At 37.0% G+C, this 13,308-nt stretch overlaps 2 protein-coding genes across 2 annotated transcripts; one reads left to right on the top strand and one right to left on the bottom strand.

The window, feature by feature from the left end:
- The first annotated feature begins 5,978 nt into the window (after positions 1-5,978).
- LOC118347627 lies at positions 5,979-6,440 on the top strand. Its single transcript, XM_035687320.1, has one exon. The coding sequence runs from the start codon at positions 5,979-5,981 to the stop codon at positions 6,438-6,440; it is 462 nt and encodes a 153-aa protein (XP_035543213.1).
- Positions 6,441-9,118: 2,678 nt separating this feature from the next.
- Positions 9,119-10,057, bottom strand: LOC108989839 (protein FAR-RED ELONGATED HYPOCOTYL 3-like). The gene is made up of 3 exons (XM_018963634.2): positions 9,419-10,057; positions 9,250-9,363; positions 9,119-9,154 (listed from the first exon to the last, which is right to left on the bottom strand). The coding sequence occupies exons 1-3, from the start codon at positions 10,055-10,057 to the stop codon at positions 9,119-9,121; spliced, it is 789 nt and encodes a 262-aa protein (XP_018819179.2).
- Positions 10,058-13,308: the final 3,251 nt, after the last annotated feature.

A 13,308-nucleotide genomic window follows, 5' to 3' on the forward strand; every position in this document is an offset into this window, starting at 1 on the left:
TTTAACTTTTTAACTTTTTACTTAAAACTTAACAATCTTAACATAATCACTTCATCCTTAAAATTTATATTAAATTAATTATCACATTCTCTAAAATAATAAAATATTATTATTTTTTTATTAATTATATTTTTTTAATTAATTTTTATTTTTTAATTAATTTTTATTTTATTTTTATAATATTCAATAAGGTCCAATAATTATATTTATTTTTATTTTAATAATCTAACAATTTATCAAATAATAATTTCATATGTACATATTTATGCATTATTTCAAATAAAAATCTGGTGCGAGCAGACATTTTTTTTTTTTTAAAACCATATTTTCTTATTACTTTTTTACTTTTTGTTTCCAATTCTTTTCCCTATATTTTTTTCCAAACATAGAAAATTCAGAATCAAGAGATAAAACCTAAACATTCTAGTGAACAAGTTACTCAAATGCAGCATGGAACTTACCACATTTGACATTAAAATGAGTCACTTCAACCCAATCAATGCATAAATTTTTATTGAAAGTACAATATTCAATCGAGAATACTTTAAAGAATAATGTTAGATACAAATCTTAAATAGACAAGTTTTATACAAGTCTTTTATAAAACAATAGGTCTCATTAATAAAAAATCGTTTTTTTTACACTTTTTTTTAAGGTAGAGTCTACTTTTTTAAAAAGATTTATATAAAATTTATCTATTTGAAGTTTGTACAAATCATTTCTCTATTTCAAATGAAATACCTTTGCCCTGAACCGGTGCTTAGTCTTCCATGATCATGAGGAAACTAAAGATGTAAAATTCTATAACTGATTACTGGGGTTACTATTTGTCCTATAATTATTTCTGTTGTTGTTATAATGTAATAAGATCATAAAGCTGTGTAATAAAATCCTAACATAAATTATGCATAAATAAAAATATCGTAAAGTAAAAACCATCCAGCCAAATCAATATGGAATGCCGTATACCTAATTGCTTTTAGGATAATGATTCCCCCAAGACAATCATTCGAAGATAAAACAATATACACTAAAGCAAAAAGGAAAAAAAAAAGTTGTAATCTCTCACCATGTCTTCATTTATCTCCCTAGACGCCGGATCAACTAATTGCTTGAGAAACACTTCCTCATCATTGTTCCTCTCTCCTGAATGCATACTATCCTTCTCATTTCATCAATGCCAAAGCCTCTCACAAGTTCAAAAAGAGCTTCATATCCAAAACCACCCAAAAGTTTCAATTTTTAACCACCCAATTCGAGTTTTTCCAAGGAAACCCTAAAATGTCCCCATTACAAACAAGTATATCCAAATCTTCACACATCCACAAAGAATTTCTGAGCAAAATCTGAAATTTGGAATAAAGCTCAATGCACAAAACAAAATGCAAAATTTTCTTCCCCAAAAGTGCCAAAATACAGAATCAAAATCGCACTCAATACGACTCCCACCGAGTGTTATAAGCCTAAGGAATAGGAGGCTTGTAAAGGATGTAAGGGCAACGTAGGATAAGGGGTTATTTAATTGTTTATAGGTATGATTGTCTTTTACTTTATTATTCAATTCAGTCAGCAGAGTCCATATGAATGAGTCAATGGGTTGTAGTTCTAAACATGGGTAATGGGTCTGGCACCAATCCGTGCACATAGAAGGGTAGTTTATTTCCAGTTTCCTGCATTGTACTTAGGTATTTAAATTATTTTTTGAAGGAATGAAATGCATGATTTTAGTCCAAATATTCCATGTGAATTGTGGAGGTCTTATGGCTCCTTGAATCGCCAGTATTTATATTATTAATTCAGAAGGGGTCATAACAAATTGGTCTCAGAGCCGTGTTCCAGCTACATGGCGGAGGGCACTCGTATTGCGCAACTTGCAGAGACAGTATCTTCCTTGCATGGGAAAACTGCTTCCTTGAAGGAGGAGCAGGGAACACAGAGAGCACTACTAGAGGGAGTGTTACAACAACTTAACAATTTAGCTTCAAGCTATGATAGTTTGGTACAAATATCTGCTAAATTGAGTTTAGGAGAAGGAACTTCAAACAATATGAGGATGAACTCTAATCCTCTATTTGATGGACAAGGTGGAATCCAGGCAAGGACACTCCGGTTGGATTTTCCTCGCTTTGATGGTGGAGTCCCAAGTGAATGGATTTTGAAGGTGTAGCGGTTCTTTGCATACTGTCAAACTCCAGAAAACCATTGGTTGCAGATTGTTTCCTTCCACATGGAGGGGAGGGCATTGACATGGTACTACTGGCTAATGGAGTCCAGTCTGGTGGCTAGCTGGGAGGATTTCTTGGTGGCTCTTCACATCAGATTTGGACCCTCAGCATATGAGGATTCGATGGGTGCATTCACCAAGTTGCGACAAACAGAAAGTGTGGAGGAGTACAAGATTACATTTGAGATCCTATCAAACAAAATCACTGAGGTAAGTGAAGAATTTCGAATTAGAACTTTTAGAAGTGGGCTAAGAGATGAATTGAGAATTATAGTTACCATGTTCAAACCAAATACCCTCTCAGTTGCGTTTGGTTTGGCTCAATTGCAAGAAGAAGAAGTGGGGAGAAAACCATTCAACCACCGAAACATAAATACCCAACACAACTCATATTCAGCCACAACCAAGCCTCATACACTAAGATTACCAGGACCTAACCACATATCAAGATTACTAGCCGCTCCAATAAATCCAAAACCCAACCTGAATCACCCTAGCAAAAACCAATACCCTATAAGGTGAATCAGCCCCACTCAAATGCAAGAAATGAGAGATAAAGGGAGTTGTGTTATTATTGTGATGATAAATATCATATAGGGCACAAGTGTAGCAGACCTAAATTATATTTGCTAGAAGGTATGGAGTTAGAGATAGAGACAGAGGAGGAATTGGAAGAAGAAGAGGCTCATAATCAGCCCGATACAGTAGCCATACCAGTAGCACAGCAAGTTGAATTGTTAGGCATATCCTTGCATGCTATTGTAGGAGCTCCTTCTCCCAAAACTATGAAGTTAGTGGGAAAAATTAGTGCATGTTCAGTTATTGTTCTCATTGATACTGGTAGTACACATAGTTTCATAAATGTGAATGTAGCAATGAAAGCAAAGCTGCCAGTAGAAGAAGGCCACCTGGCAATCCAAGTTGCTAATGAGAAAACTCTTCCTTGCCGAGGTTGTTGTAAGGCAGTATTCTTAAAATTGCAAAGTTGTAATATTTTAGCTAATCTGTTTTTGCTAACCCTAGGAGGATGTGATGTTGTATTAGGGGTAGATTGGCTAAGAAGTTTGGGAACTATCCAGTGGAACTTTGTAGATTTAAGCATGAGTTTCTTTGTGGAAGGAAAGAATTTTTTTTTACAGTGTTTAAGGTTACCTGAGAAAACATTAGAGGAGAAGCACAGTTTGAGCAAGGCTACACTTATAGAGGGAAAAGGAATCTGGTTGCAGCTTATGGAGGCCAGTGACATTAAAGGAAGGGCACCAATAGAGCCTGACATACAAACTGTTTTGGATGGGTTCAAAATAATGTTTGCTAAACCCTGTGGACTCCCACCTCCTAGGAGTCATAACCATCAGATCCAACTCTAGGAAGCAGCCAAACCCACATGTGTTAGACCTTATCGATACCCTTACTACCAGAAGGAGGAAATCGAGAAGCTGGTCAGGGAAATGTTGAAAGCAAGAATCATTCAATCAAGTCAAAGTACCTATTCTTCACCAGTCCTCTTGGTGAGGAAGGCCAATGGGAGTTGGGGCATGTGTATTGATTATCCGGCTCTAAACAAAGATACAATTAAAGATAAGTTTCTCATTCCCAATGTAGATGAATTGTTGGATGTGCTTAATGGTGCTGAATTTTTTTTCTAAGCTTGATTTAAGATCAGCCTATCATCAAATCAGGATGAAACCTGAAGATATGTCCAAAACTGCCTTTCGTACACATAAGGGACATTATGAATTTTTAGTGATGCCCTTTGGGCTCACTAATGCCCCATTGACCTTTTAGGGGTCGATGAATGAGATATACAGGTCATATCTCAAGAAATTTGTATTGGCTTTTTTTTTATGACATACTTGTGTATAGTAAATTTGTTGAGGCGCATGTGGTTCAATTGAAGGTTGTTTTAGAAGCTTTAAGGCACCACCAGCTGTATGCTAAGGTCTCAAAGTGTGTGTTTGGACGTCGAGAAGTAAAGTATTTGGGCCATGGTATTTCTAAAAAATGGGTCAAGACAAATCTATTAAAAATTACAGCTATGATAGAGTGGCTTGAGCCTAAAAGTCCTAAAGCTCTAAAGGGATTTTTAGGATTAAGAGGTTACTACATGAAATTTGTAAAAGGATATGGGAGCATTGCAGCTCCTTTGACTGCATTATTAAAGAAGAATTCTTTCAGTTGGAATGAGAAGACCAGTCAAGCTTTTGAAGCCTTAAAGGCAGCTATGGTGACACCCCCTATCCTTGCACTACCAGATTTTTTAAGAAAACTCGTGATGGAGTGTGATGTTTCAGGGAATGGGTTGGGAGCTATTTTGATGTAGGAAGGGAGGCCACTAGCCTATTTGAGTCAAGCACTAAAAGGTAAAAATATGTTCTTATCAACTTATGAAAAAGAGTTATTGGCTCTAGTCTTGCACTACCAGATTTTTTAAGAAAATTCGTGATGGAGTGTGATGTTTTAGGGAATGGGTTGTGAGCTGTTTTGATGTAGGAAGGGAGGCCACTAGCCTATTTGAGTCAAGCACTAAAAGGTAAAAATATGTTCTTATCAACTTATGAAAAAGAGTTATTGGCTCTAGTCTTGGCTATTCGAAAATAGAGGCATTATTTGCTAGGACACAGTTTTAAGGTAAGGACAGATTAGCAAGCATTGAAACACCTTTTGGAGCAAAGGGTTAGTACACCTTTCCAACATAAGTGAGTTGCAAAGCTGTTAGGCTTTGATTTCGGTGTGGAATATCGCAGTGGAAAATGAAACAAAGCAGTAGATGCACTTTCTAGGTTACCAAATGGGAAAGAAGTACCAAACCAAGAAATGAGTTTGACTGTTGGTGGAGAAGCCAAAGCAATCAATATGGTGGGAAGGGCTCCATCAAGTATACAACCAAGATCTCCAGTTGCAACAGTTACTCAACCATTACCATCAGGGTGATCTTGACCCTCTCAAGTACCAAGTTAGAGGAGGGTTCTTGTTCTATAAAGGAAGGTTACACATGAGAACCCTAAGAGCGCAACAAGAACAAATAATACAGCAGTTCCACAACAGCCACATGGGGGGACACACAAGGTCACAAAAGACACATTCCAGGATAAAAAGGGAATTCTTTTGTCATGGCATGAGAAAGGACATCAGAAAGTACATAAGAGAATGCGAGGTATGTCAAAGAAATAAAACAGAAAACCTCAAACCAGTAGGGGCCCAAAAGCCAATGCCCATACCTAGCAAAGCATGGGTGGATATTAGTATGGACTTCGTGGATGGCTTACCTCTGTCGAAGGGCTATAGTGTAATCATGGTAATAGCAGACAAGTTCAGCAAGTATAGCCATTTTATACCACTAGCCCATCCATACACAGCAACAATAGTTGCAAAAGCATTTATGGATAACATATTCAAATTACATGGCATACCACAGAGCATAGCAAGTGACAGAGATGCGATACTCACAAGCCATTTCTGGAAGGAGATCTTCCATTTAAGTGGTACGAAGCTTCTGATGAGCTCAACATACCACCCTCAAACAAATGGGCAAACATAAGTGATAAACAAGTGGTTAAAAGGGTACCTTCGATGCTTTACCAGTGATAGACCCAAAAATTGGGCCAGATGGCTAGCTTTAGCCGAATGGTCATACAATACCTCAGAGCACTCCTCAACAGGGTTTAGTCCCTTCAAGGTTGTGTATGGTCAAGCGCTGCCACGACTCCTCCCTTATGAGCTTGGATCTACGACAGTGTAAGCAGTTGAAGAAGAAATGAGAAGCCGAGACTTCATTCTTGCTCTGGTGCGTGAAAACCTGCAAGAAGCTCAAGTAAGGATGAAATACTATATTGATAAAAAGAGAACACAGAGGGAATACAGTGTTGGGGACTGGGTTTATCTCCGACTACAACTGTATCGACAAATGTCGATTGCAGTAAGGAGGAACTTGAAGCTATCACCCATATATTTCAGGACCTTCCAGATTATACAAAGGATTGAGAAGGTAGCTTACAAGCTCAATCTGCCCGAAAAATCCAAGATCTACCCAGTATTTCATATCTCTTGCCTAAAAAAGAAACTAGGAGCCAAGGTAAACCGTACCCCTAAGTTACCTTCGATTATGGAGGATGATACTTTGGCCCCCGAACCAGAGAAGGTACTCGAAAGAAGATTAAAGAGGAAGGGAAACAGAGTGGGAGCAGAACTCTTCAAAGATGGAACAGAACATATTTAATGTTGGATGGCGCTGCAGTTCAGTTCAAAGAAGTTTTCCCAGATATGGTGATAGAGATAGCAGTTTTGAATGGATTCCAACCAGTGAAGAGTATGGGCAAGTTGAAAATGTTTGTCAACTACTTGTTATTTTTAATGAAGTAACCAATATGTATCCGTAAGTGATTACCTAACATTAAACTTATTTCTTTCTGAAGTATGGAGAATGAATGACAATTTGGGTAAGAAAAGTAGAGATGAGAATGAGTACATGAAATCAATGGTAAGAAAATGAGTGTGAAGTTTGAGAAATATTGGGGGGAAGTGTAATCTATTGATGGAAATTACTACGGTGTTAGACCCTAGATTCAAGATGGTGCTGACTCAGTTTTTTTTCCTTTAATTTATCAAGAGCCGGAAGCTTCTAAGAATATTGAGCATATCTCTCGAGTGTTGCATCAGGAATAATTCTTCTTGCAGTCCCCGAATGGGGGACTGCAATGCAGTCCTTTAATGAAACGCAACGTTTCATTAAAGGAACGAAACGTAACGTTTTATTAAATGCAAAGAAACCAACCCCCAAAGGCAAGACTCGGCTCCCAGCAGTGATTCGTTCCCCCTTCATTTCAGACCCCTTCATCGCCCAGATGAAGCCAATCGCGCACGAACAGCGCCGTCGCCGTGCCCAAGCCCATTGTGCAGCGCCGTTGCCATCTCCGTCTACATCGCGCAGCGTGGCCATCTCCATCTTGGTGAGGATTTCCCCGAATGCGATTTGAGCGTGAATTTTTCTGGTCTGAGCGTGAACCTTGACTTGGTTCTGTTCGTAATTCTTCTCGTTTTTTATCTGTAAGATTGGTTTTGCTTGGTTGTAAATTTGTGCTAAGATATTTACTTGTTAGTAGAAAATACTTCTGGTTTAGAAATGCACTCTACGTGTTTGTTGAAATTTGTGAATGGGTTCCGATTTGGTAATTTATGCTAAGAGATGGCATAAATTATTAATTGAATACTTCTGGTAACTTATTAATTGAATACTAAGAGATGGCACATTAATGAATGAATAATTTCAAAAGTCATAAAATTAACATATTCTATTTTTTCATGTGGTTAAAGCAGTCCATATGCATCGTGTGTCCACACTTCAATAACTTAAGTGGCTTTGATCGAGTGAAAAATATACTGTCAGCATGAATTAGAACATAAAACTCATTTTTAACTTTTAAAAAATTCACATCTCAAAGCATGAATCTCATAACAAACAGAGCAGAAATTATTCATGGAGTTCTACACATCTACACAGTTTTATGCTATTCACAGTGTAAAATATCATTTTGTGTACATGTGCTGGTGAAAATTGAAATACAAATCATTATCTTGTTTATGCTTGGCATTTGTTCGAGGCACATTCCATTAGTGAACAGTTAAGAGTGCAGTCCATTAGTGAACAGTTAAGAGTGCAGCAAACACCTAATTGGCATATTCCCCTTAAATTATTTATCCAATGTTATGCAAAATTTCTTCAATATTATTGAACACTTCAACAACAATGGACTTTTGGTGTCTTCTCTCTCATGGTCCTAGTGCATAAATTATCGATTGGGAGACCAAACACATAAAGATATTAACTTTTATCTTAACTTTTATCTATTTTCTATGTAGGCATAACACATTTCCAGTATTACACAGCTTCAAGAACTTTGTAAAATTTTTGATACGCAATGTCTTCATCGCGTTCTTCATCTTCTTCGAATCATGCTCCAAAATGTCTATGCGGAGAGATGGCACGTTTAAAATTATCGAAAACAACCAAAAATCCAAGCCGACGTTTTTATTCTTGTCCAAATTACAATAGAGAGGTAACACTAACAAATTTTAAACAATACAAAGGTTACCTTTATCAGATATTGTTGTATTAATTGTACTTTCTTACACTAATTAGGTGTTTGCTGCAGGGAAGGCCATACTGCGAATACTTTTTATGGGCAGATATTGAAATAGAAAATGAAGGAAAAGTTGTGTGCGAAAGAGAGCGTCGTCTCCAAAAGAGAGAGGAAGAACTCCAAAAATGGGAGGAAGAACTCCGAAAGAGGGAGGAAGAACTCCAACGTAAGAGGGTACAGATGCAAAAATTGGAAGATGACATCCAAAATGATCAGGATGAGCTTCATGGTGTAATGAAAGATATTAATCATACAAGCATGCGACCCTGCGTGTATTGGGGACTTGCAATTCTAATATTTTGTTGTTGGATAGGATCAAGAACAGTTACAAATTAGTAGCAGTGTATATCAAACTGTGTAATGTTGTTAAGTATGTTGTAATAGATATGTTTACAATCTTTATTAATATTGTAATATTCAAACCCATCAGACTTGTGAACATTATGAATGGTTATGAGAAGTATTTTTCTTCTACTATATTTCATGTATTTTGTTCTACATTGAATAAAACCCATGAGATTATAACTTTGAACCAACACTTTTATCAACACTTTAATAATAATATATCTCATACCCATAACATAATTCATACTCTTAAAATGATATAAATATCCAATCTTACAACAATACACCAAGTTTACAACAATGCAAATTAGAGTTATACAACTGAAGTTATGAGCTTTTGTCAACATAACAGTCTACAACGTCTTCAAATCTCAAATACTTTGATGAGGCCAGCAGTCTACCATGTCTTTCATCAATTATCGAGAGGGTCAGGACATGCGAAGTTCGCCTGCAAGTAATTTGAAATATTCTATAAAACATCATGCAAAACTCAACATTATTTGTTCAAAATATAGAGAAAAAGGAATATTATTTAACATTTACCTGAGAAATAACACTTTGTTGTTTAACAGGTAGTTGCGAAACAACAGCTTCTGGTGTGTCGTGCAGTATTACCGATTCTGTGGGGTTTAATACATCTTCCGTCCGCGATGGGGCCTACATTTGAATACATAAACAAATGACAAAATCATATTATTTAAATCTTCCATACATTCTTTCTTTGTCGCTTGCCACTAGCTTTTTTATTTTTGGTTTGTAACTTCTCTATTGTAGGTTGTCTTCTCTTTGATGGCGGCCTGCCTTTGCCTCTGACAACACGAGGGCTCAACACTTTCTTCGAACTTCCAGTTTCAGCATCAATGGAAGCATGAGTGCTTGCAACTGTGGCTTGAGGCTTCGATTTAGTGTAAATTTCATTCATCGCCTTTAGCTTCTGTGTCATGTCCAGAGAATTATCTTCGCTTTCACATGCATTTGTAGCTACTTGGAAACATAATTTTATCAAACCAGAGTACCGACTAGCAGCTGGTTTACCACTCAAGTCATCGTAACTGCTTCGAATGAGAGCATATCTACGTTTAATGTCCTTCCTCCACCTCTCCATAATGTATTTTTCTAGCAACACTTGGACATCCCTTGCAGCAAAAATTGAGAGAATGTGCCTACATATAGTCCCTCTCATCTCAAATAGTTCACACATGCATTTTGCCTCACACTCATCTTCATTGAAGTACGCCTGCAAAGTTGACTTCTTGATGCCGTCTTCAACTACCCTTTGGTCATTAACTTGATACGTGGTAATTGCCCCTTCTGTTTTTATGACAACACAATGAGAGTAGATAATTCTCATTACTTCTGACTGCACTTCCTTAAATTTAGAATTCGTGTACACTACTTGGAATTTTTTCTCCACGGGTAAATGAGTCATACAAGGGACTGTGCAATTGAATGAGTGGAAATCCGCTGTCATCTCATTCTCTACTTTCTTCCTCAGTGCATTGTCGAATTAATCATCGAATTCTTTCAACGTAGTCCCTGAATGAACATATCCATAAAAAAAATGCATTCATGCTCTCACTCCTCTGAGTTGTGCTCATCCCAGCCCAAAATGTATTTTTCAAATGTACGGGAACCCAATACATTCACTCACTATAGAGACTTTGAAGCCATGCATTTTCCTTCAAATTGTAAGTGTTAATAAACACCTCCCAAGGCTTCTCAAACTCGTCAGAAGTCTGAGAATCATAAACACATTTCTGCAATGCACTTTTCAACCCACACTTAAATTCAGTATGTGAGCCCAACTTATCTGGTAGTTTTCTCATTATGTGCCACAAACAATATCTTTGCCGGGTATTTGGAAAGATTATTGCAATAGCATTTTTCATGGCCCTGTCTTGATCAGTGATGATAGCTTTTGGCGCCCTCCCATCCATACATTTCAACCAAGTGTCAAATAACCAAACAAATGTTTCAGTATTTTCACTTGATATCAAGCCTGCTCCCAAAACTATTGACTGTCCATGGTGGTTAACACCAACAAACGAAGCAAATGGCATGCCATATCTATTTGTTAAGTATGTTGTATCAAATTTCACAACATCTCCAAAATAATCATATGCTGCTCTGCTGCGTGCATCGGCCCAAAAGACATTTTTTAATCGACCATCATCATCCAAATCCATCGATGAGTAAAACCCATCATTCTTATACTGCATCCTCTCAAAATAACCACGAAGTGCATCAGCACCTCCTTTGCCAAGTCTAAGGTGGCGAGTCTTGTCTATATAATTTCTTGCATCTTTTTCAATAAATGGAAGTTTCTCAAAACCACCAGCCTCGACAACCAATGCGTTAAAACTTTTGACCATACCTATGCCTGCCTTGTCGTTAATATCTTACTGCCTCTTCACGGAATCATCAATTGCGCGATTACATCTAAAAAATCTTGCCTTTTGTGGACTTAACTCATAGTTATGTGCATTGCAAACAGTAGTTATACGTAAGACACCATCAGCCAAAACTGCATTAATTCTCGACTTACAATCAGTTTTTGTTGTCAGGCGTGGTTTAGAAATGTTGGTAATACGTTGCCTTGCCTTACGACCACGAGCACACCCAAGTGTTACATATCTAACACTCCCATCATCTTCCCTTTTACTTCTTTGGGTCATTATGCCAAATCCAACCTGTCTCCCATATTGCTTGTAGTAATAAATGAGTTCTTTCTCAGTTTTAAAAAACATCCCCGGCGTTGGCTCTGAAATCCCATCATCATCATTTCTCGGTGTTGGTTCTGAAACCCCATCATCATCATTTCCTGACGTTGGCTCTGAAACCCCATCATCATTATTTTCTACCGTTGGCTCTAAAACTACATCATCATCATCATTCCCCAGCATTACACCATGATTATCAATCACTACCTCATCATCTCTCACATTTGGGGGATCCATATAATTACTACTTTAAGAAAAAAAACAGTGATCGCCTAGTAGATGTGCATTCTTCCCCTTTCTCCATCAGCAACAATCTTCATATATTTAAAGCACAACATGGAAGTAAAAAAAAAATTAAAATTAAAGCACAAAAAATTAGCAACATTTACATAAAAATCTAACCACAACATATGATAAATTTAGCTGGTACACAAGAAAAAACACGCTGCAAGTTCATAGTCTATATAAGTTCAGAAATCGATCTATAAGATCCATCTGTATATTGACCATTGCAAATTATTGTGCTACATAGTTCCTAAATAAAAAACTAGAAACGCTACGAAATTGTAGAAATATGTCAAGAAGTTAGTATTGCAGATGCTCATTCATCTTCCAGATAATTATAACGCAATGAGGTCTCCATGCATGCCAACAAGAACAGTAGCACAAGCAACATTTTGGATTTAAAGTTCAATAAAGTAAAGAATGGCAATTGATAAAAAATAAACATATCCAATGTATTCGAAATTAACCATATGCCCACCAAAAGGGAATCCAGAAGTCTTGATGATATCCAGCACAATAGATGGAGTTAGATTAACAAATAGGACGAGAAGAATAAATGTAAAAATCACCAATTTCTTTCTTTGATAAAAAAAAAAAGAGTGAGAGGGAGGAACGTAAACAATATTTTGGTATAACAAATGGGGATTAATTGATAGAGTACTATATAGCTAATAACAAATAACATCACAATCCTTTCTTCAACATAAACACAAGCAGCGTTCGCAATAAAAATGCAGGACCCATCCAAAAGTCAAAGATTATATGTTAGAGAAGGAACATCTACAAATGATATTTTCAGGAAATGATAAAAATGCTAAAAAATGGAGAAGCTATTAACAGAGATAAGAGTGCAGCTGAAACTTGATCATAAGATTCTCAAGAACTTAAGTGTTTTGCCTCTTGATTTTGTTCATTTACTCTGTATTTATACAAAACTAATTCACCAATAAAAAATCAGATCCCTAAAAATCATATTGTCCATCCTAAAACATGATTATTCTATATTTATACAGACTAATTCAGCAAACAACCAAAACCCAGCAGTAGGTAAAACAACCCATGATATGTATGTAAATAAACAAGTGCAGATCAAGGTTTTTACCAAGGAGGTCGTCGGCAATCTGCAGTCGATGGTGCAGAAGGCGTTCCGTCCGTTGGTGGAGAATCGTCCGTCGATGGTGGGTTGAAGGTCCTCTTCTCGATGGTGGAGGAGTGATTCGTTCGGATTGCTGGGCATGCACGGTGCAGAGGGAAAACGTAAGAGCAGGGGTGCGAGATTTGAATTTGGTTCCAATTTTCATGCAGAAGAGTAGTTCTGGATAAGGAAGGTTAATTTGGTCAATTCATAAATTAAAATGGGGATAAGATGGACATTTCATAGACCAGGACTGCTTAAGAGGACTGTATATAGAACTACTCGTTGCATCAGTTATATGATAAGTACGTCTAGAAATATAATTTGACTCTTGTGGCACAAAGAGAGCAGAAAAATGCTCAAATAAACGTATTCAGTTGTTCCTCAAGTGCTGGCAGAAGCATGCTGAGTGGCTAGTCATTATTTAAATATTTTGTTAGAAGTGTTGATACAGTGCAACCT

The sequence above is a fragment of the Juglans regia genome, chromosome 2 (genome assembly GCF_001411555.2).
Source record: "Juglans regia cultivar Chandler chromosome 2, Walnut 2.0, whole genome shotgun sequence".
Classification (NCBI taxonomy): Eukaryota; Viridiplantae; Streptophyta; class Magnoliopsida; order Fagales; family Juglandaceae; genus Juglans; species Juglans regia.